The 26,621-nt window shown below is 39.9% G+C and overlaps 1 protein-coding gene across 1 annotated transcript in view; it reads left to right on the top strand.

The window, feature by feature from the left end:
• Nucleotides 1-26,621, top strand: part of COL4A4 (collagen type IV alpha 4 chain) — a 167,433-nt gene that overhangs the window by 88,867 nt on the left and 51,945 nt on the right. The window contains exons 24-34 of the mRNA XM_030804064.1: nucleotides 311-417; nucleotides 2,799-2,982; nucleotides 12,863-12,931; nucleotides 15,247-15,354; nucleotides 15,868-16,086; nucleotides 17,890-18,051; nucleotides 19,379-19,549; nucleotides 20,767-20,910; nucleotides 23,074-23,181; nucleotides 24,364-24,545; nucleotides 25,399-25,462. Coding sequence (XP_030659924.1) covers nucleotides 311-417; nucleotides 2,799-2,982; nucleotides 12,863-12,931; nucleotides 15,247-15,354; nucleotides 15,868-16,086; nucleotides 17,890-18,051; nucleotides 19,379-19,549; nucleotides 20,767-20,910; nucleotides 23,074-23,181; nucleotides 24,364-24,545; nucleotides 25,399-25,462 — 1,518 coding nt within the window. The remainder of the gene's footprint in view (nucleotides 1-310; nucleotides 418-2,798; nucleotides 2,983-12,862; nucleotides 12,932-15,246; nucleotides 15,355-15,867; nucleotides 16,087-17,889; nucleotides 18,052-19,378; nucleotides 19,550-20,766; nucleotides 20,911-23,073; nucleotides 23,182-24,363; nucleotides 24,546-25,398; nucleotides 25,463-26,621) is intronic.

Raw genomic sequence — 26,621 nt, 5'->3', positions numbered from 1 at the left:
TTCCCATGGCCAGGGATAGAGTGCTGTGCTTGGCATCACAGGTAGGGAAAGATTCTGTGATTGGCACCTTCACACACCAGCTCCTTGTTGGAATGGGAAAAGGAGATTTTCCCAAGTAAAGAGATTCAATGGTTCTAGCAATTGTCATTCTCCCCTCTGGCTTTGGCATGTTTTATGTGGCTTGGGCAATTGAGATACACAGGAAACTACCAACCCAGAATCAAGGTCATTTTCTTTATTTTTTGTCCTCTCTATCCTACTTTACCCCCTGCTGATAAGAGCTTGACTATCTTTTGACTTCTATTCTCAGGGCACAAAGGAGAAAGAGGTCCTGATGGGCCCCCAGGATTTCCAGGGCAGCCAGGATCACATGGTCGGGATGGACATGCTGGAGAAAAAGGGGATCCAGGACCCCCAGTATGTAGAATTCTTCTCTTGCTATAGAATTTCACTTTCCTATATAGTCATACAAGCAACTATTTCCCCGTTCTCTATTTGCCAAGCTGAAATTCAGTAAAATGTCAACATACTATAAATTAGAGTCACCTTTGGCACCCTGACATGGAAAGATGATTGTTATAAAAGGTATAGTATCATTGGAGATGGTCTAAAATCCTCAGTGGCAGTTCAGTCCTAGCAAGACTTTTGGTCCTTGGTCTTTATATCATTCTTGTGGTGTTTATTTTCTTCTGACAAACTTGTATCTTAGAAGGGCCCCACTGATTTTCGGTGTATTCAGTTGACTCTGTGGGGTGGAGGATGGAGCTCAGGTCCTGATGTTTAGCATCAATTCTGTTTCCTGGAGAAGATGCACATGGGGGAAGTAGTGAGCATGAAAGGGTGAACTCGTGCAAACCCACAGAGTCAAGGCATTGGCTGATGGAAAATCTCACTGATAAAGGATGTTGCTGCATTTTTCAGACATGCTTTGGGTGGATACCATGTGTAGGTAATGGTAATGAAGGTCATAAAAGAAGAGGATGAGACGATCCAATGCTTAGGAACTTAAAATATCTTAAATATATACAGTATTTCTGAATGCTTACAATATCACAGAAACCAGGCTAGATGGTTTCCTCAAAACAGTAGTCTTCTGAAAAGCAATACCTTTCCAATTTTACAGTAAGAAAATGAAGGCTTAGCATCTGATATTCAAGGCTGCCCATCTGTCAAATAGGCAAAATAGGAGTGAAAACTTGTCTGTCTTATTTCAAAGTGCATGTTATTTCCACCAACCTGTGCTGCCTGCCATATATAATGGGAAGCCATTGAGAGTGTTTCAGCAGGGAAAGACCATGTCCTGATTCTACAGGAAACCCTTCAGACAGAATCCAAGTGAATAAGAGAGAGAAGCCTGGCAATTGGCTTAGATGGTGTTTATAGCTTTCTGACCTTTCTCCTGGTCACAAGTATGTGAGTGATCTCTGCTTTAGGCTTGCTAATCTCTGCTTAATTCATTCTTCCCCTTAAGGAACTACTTAGAAATCGTTGTCACTGAGTGGACATTGTCATAATGTACTCATCTAATTGTGAAAAAGCAGTGTCTAGATAGATCAAACTTGGAGAGGAATTTTGACATTTGCTGAGGTCTTCCTAGATTCATTGAAACAATCCAGATCTATAAGACTATTGTAGACCACATTTGAGACCAGGTCATGTAGGAGGATAAAAGGTCACTCAAAATGCCAGCAGGACAGTGTAAGATATTCCTTGCGTTTGAGAGTCCTTGCAGCTGTTCAGTCAGGCGGGGTGCAAGAAGGGATGAGACCCACATATGGTGGGCATGGAGGCAGCCCTGACTTGAAAGCCTCATTCCCCATGGGAGCTGTTATCCACTGCACAGCTTTTGAGGACCCCGCCAGGGATTGCCAGTGAGGGAATCCTTGATGCAGGCTCCCCACAGTTCTTCCAGACCAGATGCAAATTTTGCAACTGGGGATTGATTTTACTATAAGCAATACTGCCTAGGAAGGTAGTTGACAGTCTAATTTTTATCAGAGGAACAGAACCAGAGAGTTAACCAAAAGTCAAATTCTCATGCAGGAGGAGAAAGGACTTGCTAGGCTTTTACCCATAGGGGTGGAGGATGATGGAGTCTATCTATGTATCTTCTCAAGAGAATACATAAGAATGTATTTGATTTGTAATCCCACCACCTCCCTTGATCTACTTATTTCTATATTCTGTGACATATGATATTAGAGAATGGTTTGACATAAATCTCTTATGCTATATTTAAGGCATATCACACACATTGTTGTTTCCAGTATTTGAGGCATAACACACATGCTTATATTATATATATGTATATAAAGATGTAAAATGTGTATATCGGCCAGGCGCAGTGGCTGATGCCTGTAATCCCTGCACTTTGGGAGGCTGAGGCAGGTGGATCACTTGAGGTCAGGGGTTCGAGATCAGCCTGGCCAACATGGTGAAACTCAGTCTCTACTAAAAATACAAAAATTAGCCAGGTGAGCTGGTGGGCGCCTGTAATCCCAGCTACTCAGGAGGCTGAGGCAGGAGAATCGCTTGAACCTGGGAGGCGGAGGCTGCAGTGAGCCAAGATAGCACCACTGCACACCAGCCTGGGTGACAGAGAGAGACTCCATTTCTCTATATATATATTTAAAATATTAAGAAGTATCTAAGTTATTTATTTTAAAATTACATTTGCTTAAGAGTAACTGTCTCCTGAAATTATGGACTTTTGCATGTGTTTCTGTAACCTACAATGACTGCTTTGAGTTCATGGACTTTCAGTGGTTGGTAATTGACTCATGACATAACATTCCCAGGGGGATCATGAAGATGCGACCCCAGGTGGTAAAGGATTTCCTGGACCTCTGGGCCCCCCGGGCAAAGCAGGACCTGTGGGACCCCCAGGACTGGGATTTCCTGGTCCACCAGGACAGCGAGGCCACCCAGGAGTTCCAGGCCGCCCAGGTGTGAGGGGCCCTGATGGCTTGAAGGGTCAGAAAGGTAATTTTAAAAAATTTTTGTTTATTTCAATAGCTTTGGGGTACAAGTGTTTTTTTTTTCTTACATGGAAGAATTATTAGTGGTGAATTCTGAGATTTTAGTGTGCCTATCACCCGAGTAGTGTACATTTTACCTAATGTGTAGTTTTTTGTATCCCTAGACCCCCTTCCTCCCTCCCCCTTCTTTTTTTTTTCAATATTCAAGTGTTTTTCTTTTTCTTTTTCTTTTTTTAATTTTGCTTTAAGTTCTGGGATATATATGCAGAATGAGCAGGTTTGTTACATAGGTATACATGTGCCATGGTGGTTTGCTGCATCTATCAACCCATCATCTAGGTTTTAAGCCCCACATGCATTAAGGTATTTGTCCTAATGCTCTCCCTCCTCTTACCCCTGACCCCCTGACAGGTCTCGGTATATGATATTCCCCTCCCTGTGTCCATGTGTTCTCATTGTTCAGCTCCCACTTATGAGTGACAACATGTGGTGTTTGGTTTTCTGTTCCTTTGTTAGTGTACTGAGAATGATGGCTTTCAGCTTCATCCACATCCCTGCAAAAGAAAATGTTCTCATTCTTCTTTTATGGGTGCATAGTATACCATGGTGTATATGTGCCACATTTTCTTTATCCAGTCTATCATTGATGGGCCTTTGGGTTGGTTCCAAGTCTTTGCTATTGTAAATAGTGCTGCAATAAACATATGTTTACATGTGTCTTTAGAGTAGAATGATTTATAATCCTTTGGGTATATACCTAGTAATGGGATTGCTGGGTCAAATGGCATTTCTGGTTCTAGATCCTTGAGGATCCTCTCACCATGGTTGAACTAATTTACACTCCCACCAACAGTGTAAAAGTGTTCCTATTTCTCCACATCCTCTCCAGCATGTGTTGTTTCCTGACTTTTTAATAATCTCTAACTGCCGTGAGATGGTATCTTGTTGTGGTTTTGATTTGCATTTCTCTAATGACCACTGATGAAGAGCTTTTTTTCATGTTTGTTGGCCACATAAATGTCTTCTTTTAAGAAGTGTCTGTTCATATCCTTCACCCACTTTTTGAAGGGGTTGTTTTTTTCTTGTAGATTTGTTTAAGTTCCTTGTATATTCTGGATATTAGACCTTTGTCAGTTGGGTAGATTGCAAAAATTTTCTCCCATTCTGTAGGTTGCCTGTTCACTCTGATGATAGTTTCTTTTGTTGTGCAGAAGCTCTTTAGTTTGATTAGATCCTATTTGTCAATTTGGCTTCTGTTGCAATTGCTTTTGATGTTTTAGTCATGAAGTCTTTGCCCATGCCTAAGTCCTGAATGATAATTGCCTAGGTTTTCTTCTAGGGTTTTTATGGTTTTGGGTTTTACATTTAAGTCTTTAATCCATCTTGGGTTAATTTTTATATAAGATGTAAAGAAGGGGTCCAGTTTCTGCCTTCTGCATATGGCTAGCCAGTTTTCCCAGCACCATTAATTAAATAATTAAATGGGGAAAGGACTCCTTTCCCCATTGCTTGTTTTTATCAGGTTTGTCAAAAAGCAGATGGTTGTAGATGTGTGGTGTTATTTATGACGTCTCTGTTCTGTTCCATTGGTCTGTATATCTGCTTTGGTACCAGCACCATGTTGTTTTGGTTACTATAGCCTTGTAGTATAGTTTGAAGTCAGGTAGCTTGATCCCTCCAGCTTTGTTCTTTTTGCTTAGGATTGTCTTGGCTATATGGGCTCTTTTTTGGTTCCATATGAAATTTAAAGTAATTTTTTTTTCTAATTCTGTGAAGAAAGTCAATGATAGCTTGATGGGAATAGCATTGAATCTATAAATTACTTTGGGCAGTATGGCCATTTTCATAATATTGATTCTTCCTATCCATGAGCATATAATGTTTTTCCATTTGTTTGTGTCCTCTCTTATTTCTTTGAGCAGTGGTTTGTAGTTCTCCTTGAAGATGTCCTTCATATCCCTTGTAAGTTGTATTCCTAGGTATTTTTTTCTCTTTGTAGCAATTGTGAATGGGAGTTCACTCATGATTTGGCTCTCTGCTTGCCGATTGTTGGTGTATAGGAATGCTTGTGAATTTTGCACATTGATTTTGTATCCTGAGACTTTGCTGAAGTTGCTTATCAGCTTAAGGAGTTTTTGGGCTGAGATGATGGGATTTTCTAAATATACGATCATGTCATCTGCAAACAGAGACAATTTCACTTCCTCTCTTCCTATTTGAATGCCCTTTATTTCTTTCTGTTGCCTGATTGCCCTGGCCAGAACTTCCAATACTATGTTGAATAGGAGTGGTGAGAGAGGGCATGCTTGTCTTGTGCTGGTTTTCAAAGGGAATGCTTCCAGGTTTTGCAAATTCAGTATGATATTGCCTATGGGTTTGTCATAAATAGCTCTTGTTATTTTGAGATATGTTCCATCAATAACTAGTTTATTGAGAGTTTTTTCAGGAAGGGATGTGGAATTTTATTGAAGGCCTTTTCTGCCTCTGTTAAAATAATCATGTGGTTTTTGTCATTGGTTCTGTTTATGTGATGAATTACATTTATTGATTTGCATACGTTGAACCAGCCTTGCATCCCAGACTTGATCGTGGTGGATATGCTTTTTGATGTGCTGCTAGATTCCATTTGCCAGTATTTTATTGAGGGTTTTTGCATAGAGTTTCATCAGGGATATTAGCCTGAAAATTTTTGTTGTTGTTGTTGTGTGTCTGCCAGGTTTTGGTATCAGGATGATGCTGGCCTCATAACATGAGTTAGGGAGGAGTTCTTATTTTTCTATTGTTTGGAATAGTTTCAGAGGAAATGGTACCAGCCCCTCTTTGTACCTCTGGTAAACTTCGGCTGTGAATCCATCTGGTCGTGGTTGGTAGGCTATTAATTACTGCCTCAATTTCAGAACTTGTTATTGGTCTATTTGAATAACCAAATAAACCAGATTTGAATTCTTCCTGGTTTAGTCTTGGGGCGTCCTCCCTTTTCTGAATCTCTGAAGTCCATTATATCTCTCTTATGCCTTTGCATACTCATCACTTACCTCCCACTCATAAGTGAGAACATAGGGTTTTTGGTTTTCCACTCCTGTGTTACTTCACTTAGAATTATGGCCTCCAGCTCCATCTAAGTTGCTGTAAAAGCCATTGTTTTGTTCCTTTTAATGGCTGAGTGGTATTCCATGTTTTTTGTATACCACATTTTCTTTATCCACTCATTAGTCAATAGGCACTTAGATTGGTGCCACATCTTTGCAATTGTAAATTGTGATGCTATAAACATACATGTGCAAGTGTCTTTTTCATATAATGACTTCTCTTCCTTTGGGTAGATACCCAGTAGTGAGATTGCTGGGTCGCATGGTGGATCTACTTTTATCTCTTTAGGGAATCTCCACACTTGTTTACTACAGAGGTTATACTAATTTACATTTCCACCAGCATTGTATAAGTGTTCCCTTTTCTCCACATCCATGCCAATATCTATTGTTTTTTGTCTTTAAATAATGGCCATTTTTTGCAGGAGTAAGGTGATATCTCATTGCAGTTTTAATTGGCATTTCCCTAATGATTAGTGATGTTGAGCATTTTTCATATGTTTGTTGGCCATTTGTATATCTTCCTTTGAGAAATGTCTATTCATGTCCTTTTCCCACTTTTTAATGAGAATATTTGTTTTTTTCTTGGTGATTTGTTTGAGTTCTTTGTAGATTCTGGATACTGGCCCTTTGTTGGATGCATAGTTTGCAAATAGCTTCTCCCATTCTGTGGGTTTCCGTTTACTCCACTTACTTAACTCTTTTGCTGTGCAGAGGCCTTTTAGTTTAATTGGGTCCCATTTATTTATTTAGTTTTTGTTGCATTTGCTTTTGGAGTCTTATTCATGAATTCTTTGCCTAGGCCAATATCTGTATGAGTTTTTCCAATGTTGTCTTATAGAATTTTGATAGTTTCAGGTCTTGCATTTAAGTCTTTGAACCATCTTCAGTTGCTTTTTGTGTAAGATGAGAGACAGGAATCTGGTTTTATTCTTCTAATACATGTAGCTTGCCAATTTTCCCAGCATCATTTTTTAAATAGGGTGTCCATCCCCCAATTTTTTGTTTTTGTATGCTTTGTTAAAGATCAGTTAGCTGTACATATTTGGCTTTGTTTCTGGATTCTCTGTGCTGTTCCATTGGTCTATGTGCCTACTTTTACACCAGTACCATGCTGTTTTGGTAACTAAAGCCTTGTAGTATAATTTAAAGTTCAGTAATATGATGTCTCCAGATTTGTCCTTTTTGCTTAGGATTGCTTTGTTTATTCAGGCTCTTTTTTGGTTCAATATGAAATTCAGGATTGTTTTTCCTAATTCTATGAAAAATGATGTTCATATTTTGATGGGAATTCCACTGAATCTGTAGATTACTCTTGGCAGTATGGTCATTTTCACAATATCAGTTATCCCAATCCATAAACATTGGATGCATTTCCATTTGTGTCATCTATGATTTCTTTTAACCGTGTTTTGTAGTTCTCCTTTTTGAGAACTTTCACCTCTTTGGTTAAGTATATTTTTAGTTATTTTATTTTAGTTTTTACAGCTGTTATAAAAGGAATTGAGTTCTTAATTTGATTCTCAACTTGATTGTTGTTGGTGTATAGCAATGCTACTGATTTACGTACAATGATTTTGTAACCTGAGACTTTACTGAATTTGTTTATCATATCTAAGAGTATTTTTGAAGAATCCTTAGGATTTTGTAGGTGTACAATCATATTATCAGCAAACAGTGATAGTTTGACTTCCTCTTTTCTAATTTTGATGCTGTTTATTTATTTCTCTTACCTGATTGCTCTGGCTAGTACTTCCAGAACTATGTTGAATAGGAGTGGTGAAAGTGGGCATCCTGGCCGGGCGCGGTGGCTCACACCTGTAATCCCAGCACTTTGGGAGGCCGAGGCGGGCGGATCATGAGGTCAGGAGATCGAGACCATCCTGGCTAACACAGCGAAACCCCGTCTCTACTAAAAAAAAAAAATACAAAAAATTAGCCGGGTGAGGTGGCAGGCGCCTGTAGTCCCAGCTACTCGGGAGGCTGAGGCAGGAGAATGGCGTGAACCCTGGGGAGCGGAGCCTGCAGTGAGCCGAGATCGCGCCACTGCACTCCAGCCTGGGCGACAGCGAGACTCTGTCTCAAAAAAAAAAAGAAAAAAAGAAAGTGGGCATCCTTGTCTTGTTCTTGTTCTCAGGGGGAATGCTTTCAACTTTTTTCCATTCATATGATGTTATCTATGGGATTGTAGTATATAGTTTTTATTATTTTGAGGTAGGTCCCATCTATGCCTTGTTTGTTGAGTGTTTTTGTCATAAAGGAATGCTGGATTTTGTTGAATGCTTTTTCTGCATCTATTGATCATATGGTTTTTGTTTTTAATTATGTTTATGTGATGGATCACATTTTATTGACTTGCATATATTAAACCATCCCTGCAGCCCTGAGATGAAACCCACTTGATCATGATGAATTCTCTTTTTGATATGCTGTTCAATTCATTTAGCTAGTACTTTGTTGAGGATTTTTGCATCTATGTTCATCAAGGAAATTGGGCTGTAGTTTGTGTGTGTGTGTGTGTGTGTGTGTGTTTCTTTTCCTGTTTTGGTATCAGGATGACACTAGCTTAATAGAATGATTTAGGGAGGATGCCTTCTTTATCAATCATTTGGAATAGTTTCAGTAGGATTTGTACCAATTCTTTTATTTGAATGTCTAAGTAGAATTTAGCTGTGAATCCATCTGATCCTGGGTTTGTTTTGTTGGGAATTTAAAAATGACTGATTCAATCTCACTGCTTGTTACTGGTCTGTTCGAGGTTTCTATTTCTTCCTGATATAATCTAGTAGGATTTTATGTTTCCAGGAATTTGTCCATTTCCTCTAGATTTCCTAGTTTGTGTACATGAAGGTATCCATAGTAGTCTTGAATGGTCTTTTGTATTTCTGTGGTGTTGGTTGTAATGACCCCAGTTTCAGTTCTAACTGAGCTTATTTGGATCTTCTCTCTTCTTTTCTTGTTTAATCTAGCTAATGGTCTATTGATTTTGTTTATTTTTTCAAGGAACCGGCTTTTTAACCAGCTTTTTATTCATTAATTTTTCATATTTTTTTGGTTTGCATTTCATTTGGTTCATTCTGATCTTTGTTATTTCTTTTCTTCTTCTAGCTTTAAGTTTAGTATGCTTTTGTTTTTCTAGTTCCTTGAGGTGTGACTTTAGGTTGTCAATTTGTGCTTTTTCAGACTTTTTGATGTAGGCATTTAGCACTATAAACTTTCCTCTTAACACTGCTTTCGCTGTATTCCAGAGGTTTTGATAACTTGTGTCAATATTATCATTCAATTCAAATAATTTTTAAATTTCCATCCTGATTTCATTGTTAACCCAGATATCATTCAGGAGCAGATTATTTAATTTCCATGTATTTGTATAAGTTTGAGGGTTCCTTTTAGAGTTGATTTCTAATTTTATTCCACTGTGGTCTGAGAAGATACTTGATACAATTTCAATTTTAAAAAATTTATTGAGACTTATTTTGTGGCTTATCATATGGTCTATCTTGGAGAATGTTCCATGCTTCTGAGAAGAATGTGTATCTTGCAGATTTTGGGTAAATGTCTGTCAAGTTAATTTGCTCTAGTGTGTCACTTACATCCATTGTTTCTCTGTTGACTTTCTGTCATGAAGATCTGTCTAGTGCTGTCAGTGGTGTATTGAAATCTCCCACTATTATCGTTTTGCTGTTTATCTCATTTCTTAGGTCTAGTAGTAACTGTTTTATGAATCTAAAAGCTCCAGTGTTTGGTGCATATAAATTTATGCTTGTAGTATCTTCTCGTTGAATTGTTTTATCATTATATAGTGACATCTTTGTCTTTTTGTTTTTGCTGTTGTTATTTTGAAGTCTATTTTTTTCTGATATAAGAATAGCTATCCCTGCTGGCTTTTGGTTTCTATTTGCCTGGAATACATTTTCCTGCCCCTTTACTTTGAGTTTATATGAATATTTCTGTGTTAGGTGAGCCTTTTAAAGACAGCAGATATTTGGATTGTCATGTTTTTGTCCATTTTGCCATCTTTTAAGTGGAGCATTTACACTCAACATGAATATTGAGATGTGAGGTATTGTTCTCTTCATCATGTTAATTGTTACCCAGATAGTTTTCTTTTCATTGTGTTATTGTATTATAGGCCCTGTGAGTTCTAAACTTTCAAGAGGTTCTATTTTGGTGCATATCAGGCTTTTGTTTCAAGAATTCCTTTTAGCATTTCTTGTAGTGCATGTTTGGTAGTGACAAATTTCCTCAGCACTTGCTTGTCTGAAAATGACTTTATTTCTCCTTCATTTATGAAATTTAGTTTTGTGGGATACGAAATTCTTGGCTAACAGTTGTTCTGTTTAAGGAGGTTGAAGATAGGATGCCAATGCCTTTTGGCTTGTAAGGTTTCTGCTAAGAAGTCTGCTGTAAGTCTGATAGGTTTTCATTTGTAAGTTATCTGATGCATTTGTCTCACTGCTCTTAGAATTCTTGCCTTCATTCTGACTTTAGATAGTCTGATAACTATATGGCTTGGTGGTGAAGATCTTTTTGCAATGAATTTCCCAGGAGTTCTTTAGGCTTCTTGGCTTTGGATATCTAGATCTATAGCCAGGCCATGGAAGTTTTCTTCAATTACTCCCTCAAATTAGTTCTTTTTTCTTCTCCCTCAGGAACACCAATTATTCTTAAGTTTGGCTGTTTTACTAATACCATATGTCTTAGAGACTTTGTTCATTTCTTTTTTTCTTTATTTTTGTCTGATTGGGTTAATTCAAAAGCCTTGTCTTTGAGCTCTGAAATTCTTTCTTCTACTTGTTCTAGTCTATTGTTAAAACTTTCCACTGAATTTTGTAATTCCCTCAGTATGTCTTTCATTTGTTGAAGTTCTGATTGGTTTTTCTTGATTATATCTACCTGTCTAGAGAATTTTTTTGTTTGTATCCTCAATTGCTTTTTAAATTTATTTATCATGCTTTCACCCAGAAAGGTAATTTTGAATTTTTTTTTGGCAGAATGTCACATGAAATCATGGAAGCTAAAATGAGTTGCTTCTGGGCAAAGTTATTATAGTTATGGCATAACAGCTAAATAAAATTTCATCCAGGCACTGTTCAAACCTTGTACCTTGTTAAACAAATAAAAGCATTACAACACAATCAATAGTTAAAGCACATCCTTAAGATGCTAAAATATCTTTGTTGTTTTATTTATTTGACATACCAAAATTGCTTTTCCTTCATTTCTCAGTATGAACTCAGACTATATTAAAATTACATATATGTATATGTAGTATATATATATACACTCAAAGTATAGAATCATTTTTATAGTCTTTTGAAATAATACTATATATTTTAATTTTTAAAAACTAGTATGTCATTTAAACTATCATTGTCCATGAAAAACCATTTGTTGGCATTCTAGTGAGAAAAAATAAGGTATTTTAAATATATTTTACAGTTATGTGAATTTCAAACAATAAAATGACTTTCAGGATTATAGCTGAAAACTCTTAAGAAGGTGGCAAAAAAGTTTTAAGTTTTTTCTTTTATAATACATATATATATCTTGAGCTACATTGCTAATTGTGAAGTTTAAAATAAAGTAATATCCTTATTTCTTGTTTTTTGTTTTTTTTTTTTTTGAGATGGAGTCTCGCTCTGTCGCCCAGGCTGGAGTGCAGTGGCGCAATCTCGGCTCACTGCAAGCTCTGCCTCCCGGGTTCACGCCATTCTCCTGCCTCAGCCTCTCCGAGTAGCTGGGACTACAGGCGCCCGCCACTACGCCCGGCTAATTTTTTTGTATTTTTAGTAGAGATGGGGTTTCACCGTGGTCTCGATCTCCTGACCTCGTGATCCGCCCGCCTCGGCCTCCCAAAGTGCTGGGATTACAAGCGTGAGCCACTGCGCCCGGCCTAGTTCTTGTTTTGATAACATAGAAAGGCAAGCAAGTATCTTGGTATTTGATAAGGTATAAATTCATGGTCTAGAACCCAACAAAATCTGATGTCATTTTTATTCATCTCATATATCTTTGATCTGAGAGCATATAAAGAACTGCATTATGAGATATTATTTCTATTATAAAAGATAAACATTCCATTTTAGGAGACAGGAACTGAGAGGCTCAAACTTTGGTATCTTATTGACGATATCTATCTCTCTAGAAATTTTTTCATTCATACCCTGAACTTCTTATTAACTTTCTTTAAGTCTTTCTTTAACATGAGGGATGATGCTACTAGATTGCGAAGTCATTAGAAAAATGAGACAATATATTTGAAGTACCTAGCCCTCAATAAATGGTAGCTATTCAAATTTAGCCGAGCATCTTCATTTGCACAGTTTCCCCATGTTCATAGTAAGAGTCAGATTTTCTGAACTCAACATTGGACACCTGCTGCTATTTCATGATTTGTCGAAACTTCTCATTGTATTGTGTTAGATATGCATTTAATAGATCTCCATTACATTATTATTATTATCTACTACCCATGTAGTTCATCTCCATTACATTTTTATCATCTACATTGCTTTTATAGATTATTGAAACTTATACATTTTATAATCAATATATTTCTTTTCTTCATTATGTTTATTACTCTTCTGACAGTAGAAATTCAGATTTCAGGAAAAATCTAAAAATTCTGTATGAAAGCAGCTTAAGTGATCTAATGATACTTGGGAGTCTTCTTTTTCTTTGACTCTACATATACTATACAGAAAAATATCTTGAGGAAGTTGTCATTGAGACAGACTCACATTGCACTGGGCTATCAGTTATGTGAATGCTGCTTTTCTTTTCTCATTCCAGGTGACACAATTTCTTGCAACGTAACCTACCCTGGGAGGCAAGGCCCTCCAGGTTTTGATGGACTTCCAGGTATTATCAATGAGAAGTTACTGTCTTATATACTTCTCAGAGTAAAAAAAAAAAAAAAAAAACCAGCAAGACAGATAAACCAATAGTGAATCCCCAGACTAGTTAGGACATTTCCAAAGTTTTGAGGGACCATAGATAGGGGAAAACAGCATTTGTAGTAATTTGTAGTTGGGTCTCTAGTCTGCTGGTTCAAGAACACTCCAGGTGGGCTTTTCAAATCTTTGTGCAACAAAATTTACCTTGATTTGATCACATATCAGTTAAAATGTCTGTCCCTTGAAAGTTTTTTTTTTGAGATGGAGTCTCACTTTGTCTCTCAGACTGGAGTGTAGTGGTGTGATCTCAGCTCACTGCAACCTCCGCTTCCCAGGTTCAAGTGATTCTTCTGCCTCAGTCTCCCAAGTAGCTGGTACTACAGGTGCCCGCCACTGTGCCCGGCTAATTTTTGTAGTTTTAGTAGAGACAGGGTTTCACCATATTGGTTAGGCTGGTCTCAAACTCCTGACCTTGTGATCCACCCACCTCGGCCTCCCAAAGTGCTTGGATTACAGGTGTGAGCCACTGTGCTCAGCCTGAAAGTTTTAAAACTGTATCTTCTTTCCTTTCCTGTGCCTCAAGAGTGAATAATGATCATTTGTTTATTGATTGTAAGTTTTACTTTGTTTTACTTTCCAAGAGAACCAACATTTGATCAGAAACATTTGAAAAAAATATTTTTTTGCCCAAATAATTGCCCAAATATCTCTGTCCTCGTTTGCACATTCATGCAACAGCTTCATTTGAATCAATCACTTATTTTTAGATGAATTAAATCCAAAATCTCTCTAAGATATTTTGCCTAACTCTTCTTTGTTTCTTTAGAGTTCCCTACCCATTCATTACTAGTATGAATAATGACTGACTATGACTCTCTCTACCATCAAATTTCATGACAATAATGTGTAAATAATCTCAAAATCTCAGTAGGCTACAACAAACACTTATTTTCTATCTTATGGGTCTGCAGGTTGGTTGGGTTTAGCTGATCTAAGATGGTCTCTGTTGGCTTAGAGTGTAGCTCCAAGTTAGGTTTGGGGTTGCAACATGCATCTCATTGCAAGGCCAGGTTTTTCTCATGTGATTGCAGAAATGCAAAAGGGCCGGCTCAGCTCACAGGCTCCCTCCACACCTCTGATTGGATCATGGGCATTCATTTCCTATTGCCCAAAACAAGTCACATGACCAAGCCCTGGGTAAAAGGGCAGGGAATTACACTCCGCCCCACCACAAGGCAATGACAAGAGTGTGGAAATATAATTCCATATCAGCGGAGTGGAGAATTGCACGTTGACGGATTGAATGTTCATTTTTACTATTACTGGTCATGGATGGATAAAAAAAAGTTTGATTACTTTCAGCAGCTGTAACTTTGAGAGAAGTGAATACTCAAATTTTAATTTGACAGTTGTGCCTCCGTTGAAGTTTATGATTTATAAGTTATTTTAGCTGAGATAGCTCCTTGTAGAAAATCACAGGTTTAAAATAGATTCTGTAGGCCAGGCGTGGTGGCTCATACCTGTAATCTCAGCACTTTGGGAGGCCGAGGTGGGTGGATCACGAGGTCAGGAGATGAGACCATCCTGGCTAACACGGTGAAACCCTGTCTCTACTAAAAATACACAAAATTAGCCGGGCTTGATGGCGGGCGCCTGCAATCCCAGCTACTCCGGAGGCTGAGGCAGGAGAATGGCGTGAACCCAGGAGGCAGAGCTTGCAGTGAGCCAAGACCACGTCACTGCTCTCCAGCCTGGGTGACAAAGCAAGACTCCATCTCAAAAAAAAAAAAAAAAAGAGAGAGATTCTCCATTACTTTTTGCAAGTGCTTTTTGCCTATACTTCATTTAAGGGCAAATTCAGTAAGATGCAGGGAAATAGATTTTGGTCTTTAATCTGATCCTTTCTTGTCTAGATAGACACTGGCCACCACCTCTTTACCCCTACAAGTGCGGACAATGGTTGCATAGTCGTGTTTCAGACCTAGCATGGGAAGATACCAAAAAAAGTCATTTGAATGGTGGTGAAAGTTCCAAAGACTTTCAGGAAGAATCCTTCACAGGATGGCTTCTGAGAAAGTGCCTTAACAAAATCACTCCTAGAAAACATTTATTTGGAGCATATGACTTACAATATATTTTTGTAAATCAGGATAGGCAACATCCTTACTTCCATAAAGTAGAAATATTCTAAAAGGACTTAACATAGACTTAAAAAAACATCTCATTTTGTTCACATTAGATTTTGTTTTATTGAGTCTGTGTTTTGTTGTTATTGTTTAGGTCCGAAGGGATTTCCAGGTCCCCAAGGTGCCCCTGGGCTGAGTGGTTCAGATGGGCATAAAGGCAGACCTGGCACACCAGGAACGTCGGAAATACCAGGTCCACCTGGTCAGTGAGGTTTTTTTTTGTTTGTTTGTTTTTCTGCTTTGGGAATATCTATCAGGAACTTTTTAACATTTCTACCGATGGATAATTTCACTGAGGAAATGGTCCAGGGATCCCTAGATAATAGGGAAATGGTGTTTCTTGATAGACCCTTAGCTATATTGTGATAACTTTCAGATTATAATTTTATAAGTTGCCAAGGCTCCTTCCACCTTGAAGCATAAGTTATGGGCTAGTATTTGTCTATTATGTTGTTGAAACTACTCGGTCCAGCCAGAATGTTTGCCAGAGAAGGAGAGCAATTAGGGAGACATCGTTGGCTTATAGGAAACACAAAGTTGCAGTTTCTCCCTCTACAAAAGGTGGCAAAACAACATTACCTGTTAAACTGCTCTTAATTTTAGTAAGTACCCCTGTGTTTTTAAGAAAAGTATTTGTATCAAAGTAAGTCTTATATGTATTGGTTCTATACTTGCACATGTTATCATTAAAAATATATTTTTTGTTGTTAAATAGGTTTTCGTGGTGACATGGGAGATCCGGGTTTTGGAGGTGAAAGGGGGTCCTCCCCTGTTGGGCCCCCAGGCCCTCCCGGGTCACCAGGAGTGAATGGTCAGAAAGGAATCCCGGGAGACCCTGCATTTGGTCCCCTGGGACCCCCGGGAAAGAGGGGTCTTTCAGGAGTGCCAGGGATAAAAGGACCCAGAGGTGATCCGGGATGTCCAGGGGCTGAAGGTATGAGGGCTTTGCTGTCCTTTTGGTGCACAGAGCTGGCTCAGTTTTGGAACAGGTCACTGAAGAATGTTTAGATTATTTTGCTTTAGGCATGTAGAATATAAACAGTTTACCCAAGTGTTTTCCCTCATTTGGGGTGCTGGTTACATTTCAAATAACCTGAATCTCCAGGCTTGCCTTTGCATTTTATTGGTTGTTTTCAAATGCAGGGCAGCTCACTGTGGTTCATTCAACTCAATTTGATTCTGCAGCTAGTATGTTGGTGCTGCAAAGGCCAAGAGCAGGGACTGTGTAACCTGTTTGGGGCTGTTGCCAGGTGGAAGGTAGGCAGGACTGATTGTAAGAGGAAGAGTAGCTTAGAGGCTGGAGCTGTGAGCTGGCATCTGGGAACACTGTGGGAGAGCCATGGATGAGCTGAGCCTAGAGGACAAGCTGTCTTCAGACAGGAGACAGGGTAGAGGGACTTTCATTCCATTTGGGGTGGCAGGCAGGGCATCAAACACAAGAGAGGGAGATGGCCCGGACACTGATTCATATCCTTTTCTGAAATCAGTAAGGATCCTTCAGGATCCCCAGTGGAGTTTTTCAGGTTTTAATGTATTTAAAAATAACCAAGTGGGGGTGGGGCAGCTCATTAAAATTATTATCTTCAGGACCCCCGTCTGAGGAATTCTGATTCATTATTTCTGGGGTGGGGCCCCACATTCTGAACTTCAGTGGCCCTCTTGGGTGATGGTGATCAAGATGTGGACCACAGATCAGATGTTTACAAAGAACATTCTGGCTCTTTTCTAAAAGTCGGTGGGCCAGTGTTTATTAGGCATCCACTAGAGTACATTAGCACAGGACACGTGGAGGAGAGGAGGAGAATTAGCACCCTCAAGGAGCTTGCATGGAAGTTTGTAAATAAAAATATTCATATTCAAAGAAACAATTAATTGGAAAGTAACAGGTGAAACATGATGTAAGTCAATAAAAATAATGACCCAGTAATCTGACTATCTCACTTGTGAAAATATATCTAGGGGAAGTGTTCAATGGAAGAAGGTTATAGATATGAAAATGCCCTTGTAGTATTATCCACAGCAGAGGAATAATTGGAAAGAACAAAGACAGACACACACACACATACACACACACTCTATCTCTCAAAGGAATACCATCCAGCCATTAGCAATTTAAATCATATTTGTAAAGACTGCAACAAAATGGAAAACATTTGCAGATTAATATGCAATCTGATGTGCTCCAACAACTGAATTTGCACTGTGATCACTATTTTTAAATGTAAACATATGAACCAAAATGTAAAGAAAATGTAGGAAAACAAAGTAGATTTTTGGGTTGGGGTGTGGAATTACGGGGGATGTGCTTTCCTGAAGATTATGACACTGTCTTTCCAGTGAGTAGAAATTTGAGAATACAAGTGATGAAATCTCTCATAAAATGCAAATTCATGAAGTGCAAACTGGGTTTGTAAATATTGTAGAGATTTGGTGTAAAGCCTGATGCAAAGTTAGAGGTTAATTAAAATTAGGAAGAACGAAGTGGTTTCTTATTTGCATAGGCAACTGCAGTCCACATAACCTTATCAAGTAACTCACTTAGCAATGTGTTGTTTCTCTGTTCATAAGGCACTCATTACATCTATGATAAGAAAATCCATTCAAAGACTTAACCCATTTGAGCACTGATTCAGGATGAAAATGTTCACCTCCAGTATTGATATGCGTGAACAATTCATCACGGGCCATCTGTATAGTTTTTTGTCATGAATGTCATGGATACATTGTATCATTTCAGGGCCAGCTGGCATTCCTGGATTCCCAGGTCTCAAAGGTCCTAAAGGCAGAGAGGGACATGCTGGGTTTCCAGGTGTCCCAGGTCCACCTGGTCATTCCTGTGAAAGAGGTGCTCCAGGGATACCAGGGCAACCGGGACTCCCTGGGTATCCAGGTAGCCCAGGTAAGTGTCAAGAACTGTGAAGGGTCTGGGGCTTACCCTACTTACAACTAAATAAGCTCCCCTTTTACTCTTTTATGGATGCTGCCAGAAGCAAGAGTCCTGAGTCAGAGACAAAGGACCTTGTTACTCATGAGTTTCATGTTGGTTTGCATCACTTCTCCATGTCACCCAAGTCTCATGGGGCAACATAGTGGGCTAGTTGGCCACACACACAGTGGGCTGCATTATATGAGAGGAGCCCTGAGCCAAGGAACCACTGCTTTATAGCAACCTGTGAGAAAGCCTGCTTTTCCTATTGAGGAAAGTGCTATATCGTCTATCAAGGGTGCTTGCTGAAAAACCCAAGCTTGAGAAGTTTCCCAGGTAAAGAGCATCAGGATCGTGCATTCTTGGCATACCCAGGAAGACATAGGAACACAAGAGACCCCTGGAGTTTCTCCTAATACAGGGTGCAGGGAGGCTGCTTTATTCCATTCGCACTGCTCTACCAAATACCTTAAACTAGGTAATTTATAAACAACAGAAATTTATTTCTTATGGCTCAGGAGGCTGGGAAGTCAAGCTGCCAGCAGATCTGGTGTGCCTTCCTCGTGTCCTCACAGGCGGACGGGGCAAACAGCTCTTTTGCACCTCTTTAATAAGGTCATCAATCTTATTCATGAGGGCTCTGCCCTTATGACTTAATCACCTCCCCAAGTCTTCACCTCTTAATACTATCACATTGGTGATTAAGTTTCAACATACGAATTTTGGAGGGACACATTCAGAACATAGCAGGGGCTATTTTCAATATGATCTTCATTTCACTATTCACATTGTTTACTCTGTCATTTAAATCCCATTGCTTTTATCCAAATGCAGTAATATATGCACTTGAAAAATTAAAACCAGATTGAGGCAAAACTTTCCGCTACAGCCATATTTCTAGCACCAATAACGCTAGAAGTCAGCTCTGACTTCTGCTTGAAGTTCACTCGGCTGTAGAGCTTCAGGAAAAACCTGGAAAGTTTTCTTCTATTAGTTTCCCTCCACCAAGAGGAAATACAAATACAATGTTTGTTTTTTCTTTTTATTTTCTGTTAAAAATATTTTTATAATCTTTATTCATCCCTACTGGGAAACATTTACTCAAATGATCTGCCATTCTATTTATGGCAGATAGAAAAATATATTCTTAGATTGATGGAAAGTTGCTACTGTTATTTTAGCCAACAAATATTGTTTTACTGTTGTTTAATGCATTGTTTAAGCTACTGTATGTTTTTCCTGCTGTGTGTGAAGCCAGTGTTCAGCCTTCACACACTGTGGTCACTGTGGTTTGTCTTAGGTGCTCCAGGTGGGAAAGGACAGCCGGGAGATGTGGGGCCTCCCGGGCCAGCTGGAATGAAAGGTCTCCCCGGACTCCCAGGACGGCCTGGGGCACATGGTCCCCCAGGCCTCCCAGGAATCCCAGGTCCCTTTGGGGATGATGGGCTACCTGGTCCTCCAGGTCCAAAGGGTAGGTAGTGCTTTTCCATGATGTCCTCCCATCTTAGAAACATGAAATCCACTGCCAAGTGAAGACTGGACAGATGACCACACAAAAAGAGTTAACTGTTAGTCTGGCTTTGTCCTTCCCTTAATGATGCCTCCCTTGCTCTTGTCTTCTGTATCGTTATTTCCAGTGGCAGAATGTTTCTGTGCCGGTCAATGGGAAAAGGGGTTTGAAGGTGTTAGGGCCACAGAATTCGTGAGGACTGGGTAGCACGGTAAACTCCTAGGGTCGGGAAAGGTGCATTTTTATTTTGGATGAGGTCCCTACTCTCGTCCTACCCCGAATTAGGGGATCAAGACTCAGACACATCAGGGCCCACACATCAGGTCTGTAGGTAGGAAACTGAGGGCAGGGCAGCAGAGCATGGATTTTTTTTTTTTTTTTTTTTTTTTTTTTTTTTTTTTTTTAGGAGACAGAGGCTTGCTCTGTAGCCCAGGCTAGAGGGCAGTGGCAGGATCATAGCCCACTGCAGCCTTGAACTCCTGGGCTCAAGTGATCCTCCCACCTCAGCCTCCTGAGAGGCATGTGCCACCACACCTGACTAATTTTTTTTCTTTTTTTTAGGAGACAGGATCTCGCTATTTTAGCCAGGCTGATCTTGAAATCCTGGCCTCAAGGATCCCCCTGCCTTGGTCTCCATAGTGCTAGGATTACAGGTCTGAGCCACCGTGCCCAACCGAGCCCAGCTGCTAAGCGCAGTGAGGTTGACAATTGTTTACCTTGAATACAAACTCAGTGTTAGGCAGGAGTTTGCATCTGTAGATGAACTACGAGGAACACAATATATAAGAATCATACTAGCCTGTAAAATGTTTTCCCAGGGCCGGGCACAGTGGCTTACACCTATAATCCCAGGTGTGAGGGACTTTGGGAGGCCAAGGCGGGTGGATCACTTGAGGCTAGGAGTTTGAGACCAGCCTGACCAACATGGTGAAACTCCGTCTCTACTAAAAATACAAAAATTAGCCAAGTGCAGTGGCTCACGCCTGTGATCCCAGCTACTCGGGAGGCTGAGGGAGGAGAATTGCTTGAACTTGGGAGGCAGAGGTTGCAATGAGCCGAGATCGTGCCGCTGCACTCCAGCCTGGGGGACAGAGTGAGACTCTGTCCACCTCCCACTCCTGAAAAAATAAATAACAAATAAAATATTTTCCTAAAACTTTATGCTCTCATTTCACCAGGACCCCGGGGGCTGCCTGGTTTCCCAGGTTTTCCCGGAGAAAGAGGAAAGCCTGGTGCAGACGGATGTCCTGGCACAAAGGGAGAACCCGGAGAGAAGGGCATGTCTGGCCTTCCCGGAGACCGGGGACTGAGAGGGGCCAAAGGTAAATAAAATACAGCCATGCAACGTGCATTTGTTTCTGGTATTTGATCCAAACCTAGAAATGTGATCTCTGAAAAATAAAATAGGACTTGTCTGAAGCTTGGATTCCTCCTCCTTTTAGTTCTATGGTATTTGTTTTAGAATTTTAAACAAAATTCATTTTCTTTACCTCTTAATCTTATTACGTATAGTTGACAAATGAATTGCCCTATTAATTGGAAATGAATTAACAAGTGGTTCTTAATGCATTGATTTATAGCTTCTAGGTTTCAGAGAACTTTCTCACCTTTTGGGAAAGAGGGCTTTTGTTCTCCAACCTCTGTTTCAGTAAGAACAGAGATTGGTAAGCATTTCCTGTAAAAAGCCTGATAATAACAATTTCAGGCTTTGCAGGCCATCTGGTCTCTGTCACAACTCAAGTCTGCTTTTGTAGCATGAAAGCAGACATAGACAAACACAGAAACAAACATAAAATAAAATTTTCAGTAAGATGGTATTTATGGATACTAAGGTTTGGATTTCATATAATTTTCACACCACGAAATGTTACCTTGTTTTTGAGTTTTACCTCTCAACCATTTCACAGTGTAAAAACCATTCGCATCTCATGTGCTGTAGAGAAACTGGCAGCAGGAGGGATTTGGCCCATGGGCTGCAGTTTGCCAACTTCTGAACTACCCGGAGTCCACTTTCATCTGGGCCACGAGTAGAGTTTCCCCAAGCTTCATTTGAAAAAAAAGTTTTCTGGCCAGGTGTGGTGGCTCATGCCTGTAATCCCAGCAGTTTGGGAGGCTGAGGTGGGCGGATTACGAGGTCGGGAGATCGAGACCATCCTGGGTAACACGGTGAAACCCCATCTTTACTAAAACTACAAAAAATTAGCTGGGCGTGGTGGTGGGCACCCGTAGTCCCAGCTACTCGGGAGGCTGAGGCAGGAGAATGGCGTGAACCTGGGAGGCGGAGTTTGCAGTGAGCCGAGATCGCGCTGCTGCACTCTAGCCTGGGCGACAGAGCGAGACTCCGTCTCCAAAAAAAAAAAAAAAAGAAAAAAAGTTTTCTTTACTATGAAAAATAAGTTTTGAGACCAATGGTTTAAATATTATGTCCCCATCCCTGTTAAATGTTTATTCCTACTCCTTAGTCCTGGGGCACTAATGAGTGAAGGTAGTATTTCCTTTCCAGTGTTGAGAAAAAATGCTTGACAATTTTCAGACCCAAAGATTTTTGCCCTTAAGGCCTTTTGGGCAAGTAGCCTCATATTGAATTAAAATTACCTTTTCTTCTTAGTTGATTGATTCTACCACAATTTTTTGTTTTACTAGCTTGTAAATTATTTATGTGGAATCAAGGAATCAAAGAGTCACTCTTTGCTAGCTTAGATAAGTGATGTTTGCTGTGCTATTATGCTACTATACAATTATCTCACTAAAAATTAAAATTTGGACTAACGCCAGTGATGGGCTAGTAAACTAGTTCTTTGAAATAAAAAAAAAAAAAGCACCGTGGTTTATAGTGTTTGCTGAGTGCCATGGCGTAAATACTCCCGCCATGGCTGATTTAAATTTAGCAATGGTTTAACAACTGGCTTGCAGTGTTCTTGAATTGTGGTAATTGGCACTCGTCAAGCTGGTAGGAGCCCACGCCTGCACACTGTTACAGCTGGGCAGTGTTTGCAAAATCAGGCAGAAGTACAGTATGCCCTTCCTACCTTTCGGAAGTCAGTGTGAGGAGTGCCATATTGAGATAAGTATCTGTTCTTTTAATATAAGGAAAGTAAGAGAGGATGGCTAGGAGGAGATATGGAACTGGAAATATGAGATGGGCAAATTCAAATTTTGTAGAACAAAGCAACATTTTTTGTTGACTAGAACTTTTCAAATCTGTCTTAACCTCAGTGAAGACCCTGGTTTGGTTGAATTTGGCAAACATTCAGTGAGCACTCCTGGTACACCAGACTCTGGCTGGACAAGTGGGGTCAGGAATGTAAAAGATGACTGGCTTTCCTTTAGGAAATCAGCCAACAATGGTGACATTTTGTGATCTACATAAACACAGCTTCGTAGGTTAAGTGGGAATTTGTGATTTGGGAGTGAAATGTGGTAATGGATAAATTATGTGTGCAATGTTCCTGTTCATTTTGTTCTTGCATAATTAATATCCATAGGAGCCACAGGACCTCCCGGAGATGAAGGAGAAATGGCTATCATTTCCATAAAGGGAAAACCTGGGGAACCTGGACCTCCTGGAGATGATGGATTCCCAGGAGAAAGGGGTAAACACTTAGAGTTTTTAACCATCTCAAATAAGTTGACATCTTCACAGATCACATGTGTTAGGCAACTTTCCCCAATAACACTGAGATTAGAAAAGACTTTTTTTTTTTTTTTTTTTTTTTTTTTTTTTTTTTTTTGAGATAGAGTTTTGCTCTTGTTGCCCAGGCTGGAGTGCGGTGGCACTGTCTCGGCTCACTGCAACCTCTGCCTCCCAGGTTCGAGCGATTCTCCTGCCTCAGCCTCCCGAGTAGCTGGAATTACAGGTGCGTGCTACCATGCCTGGCTAATTTTTGTATTTTTAGTAGAGATGGGGGTTTCACCATGTTGGCCAGTCTGGTCTCAAAATCCTGACCTCAGGTGATCCACCCCCCTCGGCCTCCCACAAGGAGGCTGTGAGTCACTGGATTACAGGCGTGAGCCACTGTGAGAAAAGGCCATTTTTTTAGATATAAATAAACACAAATAAACCTTGTGGTACATTTTTTGCTTCTCCATGCTAAAATTTAGCTGAAGTTCCTGTGTATTCCTAGATTTGGATATTCTAAACTAGGATCAGCCTGAGCTATACATAGAATACTGGTTTCAGGTTTGGTAGTTGGTTTTAAAGTGAATAGCACAATGACTGTTGAAGTCATTAAGACCAGTGCCTCTCAAACTTCAGTGCACACTAATCACCTGGAGAGCTTGTTAAAATGCAGATTCTGATTCAGCAGCTCTGGGGCAGCCAGGGATCCTGTCTTTCTAACAGACGCCCCAGTGCCCATGCTAATGGTCCACAGAAACATTGCAGAGTGAGGATTTTTGACAACCCCATTTGTGTGCTCTTCCAAGGTCAGACTTAATCTGCATGAGGTGCTTATCTTGGCTTCTCTCAGCTAGTTGTTAGAGGGCAAATATTTTAACTTTTCTGGGTAAGTGCTTCTTCATTTGTAAAATAAGCAGCTGAAGCAAATAATCCTGTGTGCTCCCTCCCACCTCTGGTAGTCCTTAGATATTCCAGGCAGCTTCTTTCATCAGTGAGGTCACTGAAGCCAGAAATGATTAGGAAGCGGCTTGGGGCAGGAGTCAGAATCCTCAATACCTTTGGCTTTATCTCCTAAAAGTAGGACCAGGTCCCTCAGCCTAACTATTACCTAGCTCAAAATTTCAGCAGAGACCTGTAACACTTCCAACTTCATCAGGTGATAAAGGAACTCCCGGGATGCAAGGGAGAAGAGGAGAGCCGGGAAGATACGGACCACCTGGATTTCACAGAGGGGAACCTGGTGAGAAAGGTCAGCCAGGGCCTCCTGGACCCCCAGGCCCTCCAGGCTCAACTGGTCTAAGAGGGTTCATTGGTTTTCCAGGACTTCCAGGTGACCAGGTAAGGGGCTACTGCTTTGTGGGGGAAGAGATAATAAAACCTTTCTCCTCTTAGGATGTCCTTAAGGAGCTATAATTTGCCAGCGTATACACCGTTGCCCTTTCACTGGCTTTTAGAATGTAAGGTGTAGCCCAAGGAGAAAATCGAGCCTTCTAGAAGGCCACGATGAAACTGACATTTCTGATCAGTGCTCCTGCCTGGTTCCCCTAACACAGAGGACCAAGTCACATAATCGCTACCCCCCCAGCCTGGTTTAAACCACCCATGAAGACTTGCCTCGTGACCACTGGTTTACTGGAATGAAAGTTGTCCTGAAAAATCACCCAAATCCTGTCTTTAAAGTCTTCCAGTTTCAGATATCACAGATTTTGCTTTCAATATATTTAGTCTTCACAACCGTGAGTAAAATACCCTTTCAGAACCCAGGAGGTACAATAGGTGTATTTGCCAACGTTATACTTCTGGAAAATGCATAACTCACTATCCATCTTTTGGAATGAAATGGATTTGTAAAGTCTTTCATATGCTATGACTTATAATACTATTTTATGTAGTATCAACTTGTTTACTTGTAATTTAAAATTCAAATTAGTAACACAATTACTGTTTCACAACCAAGTATAGAGAATGGGATGCTACCAGTTGCTACTGAGAACTCTAATTCTGGGGGAGCTGAATCAACTTTGAAAAACTAGATACATGTAGTGGGAGGTTTGCGATGCATTTCAACTTTCATTACCACTGCAAATTACAAAACCCAAATTAGTTACAGAAAATTACAACTGGATCGTGTTGTGCATGTGCCATTTGTATTTGAAATCTGATTAGGCCTTTTGTTTCATTAAACTGTCAGGGTGAGCCAGGTTCTCCAGGTATCCCTGGATTTTCAGGAATTGATGGAGCAAGAGGACCTAAAGGTATGGTTTGGAGATACAGAAGCCATGTGTCAAATGCATAGTTCTGAGTGTTTATGACATTGTAAACAAGTGCCTTTTACATGATAAGCAAAGTATGTCAAAGAAACTGCAACACCCAAGGGGCTCTTCTTAGACAGTCAAACACTCAAGATCCAAATGTTCTACAGTTGTCACTCAGATCCAAGGGTATCAGATAGAAAACAGCATGCCTGCAGGCTCTTTGTGTCTTCCTCCTCCATGAGAGTCCCAGCAGCAGTCCATGGAGTGACTGCAGCCCCTCAAGTAACAGCTCAGTTGCAAGGAGAACAGATCCATGTCAGTGGGCAGTGCCCACCTTGGCTTAGAAACCCTGTGTCCCACAGGAGCCAGTATCTTTTCTAAGGACTCCATAAGTAGCTTTTAGAGTCCCAGTTAGGACATAGAGGCTAAAGCCAAGACTTTCCAGCAGGTGCTAAGAGTTCACTTAAGAAGTCCCAAGATAGATGTAATTTACAATTGGGTTATTTATTTATTTATTTTTACTATAAGTCAAGGTCAGCAAAATATTTTTTTCCTAAAGGGCCAGATCATAACAATTTTCAGCTTGTTGGGCCATATGGTCTCAGTCACAACTATTTAACTGTGTTGTTATAGTGTGAAAGCAGCCATAGACTATATGTAAACAAAGGAGTGTGGCTGTTTTCCAATAAAACTTTATTTACAAAATTGGCTGCAGGCTAGATTTGGCCCCATGGGCCTTAGTTTACCTTGTGTCAAAAACAGTGCTGCATTGTAACACACCTAACATTCTAGTGAAAGAGAGGCTTCATTAACCCTTTATTCAGACAAACAAAGAGCAGGATATCTTAGTTGCAATGTTTGCATAAAACCTTTAATAGTTTTACTATCTTGGTATACCATTGGGTTAATATTTTTCTTTAAATGTACTTTAAAATGATTTACCTTTTTAACCTTAGCCTTAGCCTAACTAGCTGTAAATTCACAGGTTAACATGCAGTTATCCTTTATTTTGATATAAGTTAAAAGAAATTTAGAATATAAAATACTAATTAATGAACCACCTACAATCCTCTTAATACTTTGAAAGACACTCTATAAATAATATGCTAAATGCTGTAAGAAACATGACCTGTGTGGGCTTATTTCTTCAGAAAGAATA

The sequence above is a fragment of the Nomascus leucogenys genome, chromosome 22a (assembly GCF_006542625.1).
Source record: "Nomascus leucogenys isolate Asia chromosome 22a, Asia_NLE_v1, whole genome shotgun sequence".
NCBI lineage: Eukaryota > Metazoa > Chordata > Mammalia > Primates > Hylobatidae > Nomascus > Nomascus leucogenys.
This window is presented reverse-complemented; position numbering and strand designations above follow the sequence as displayed.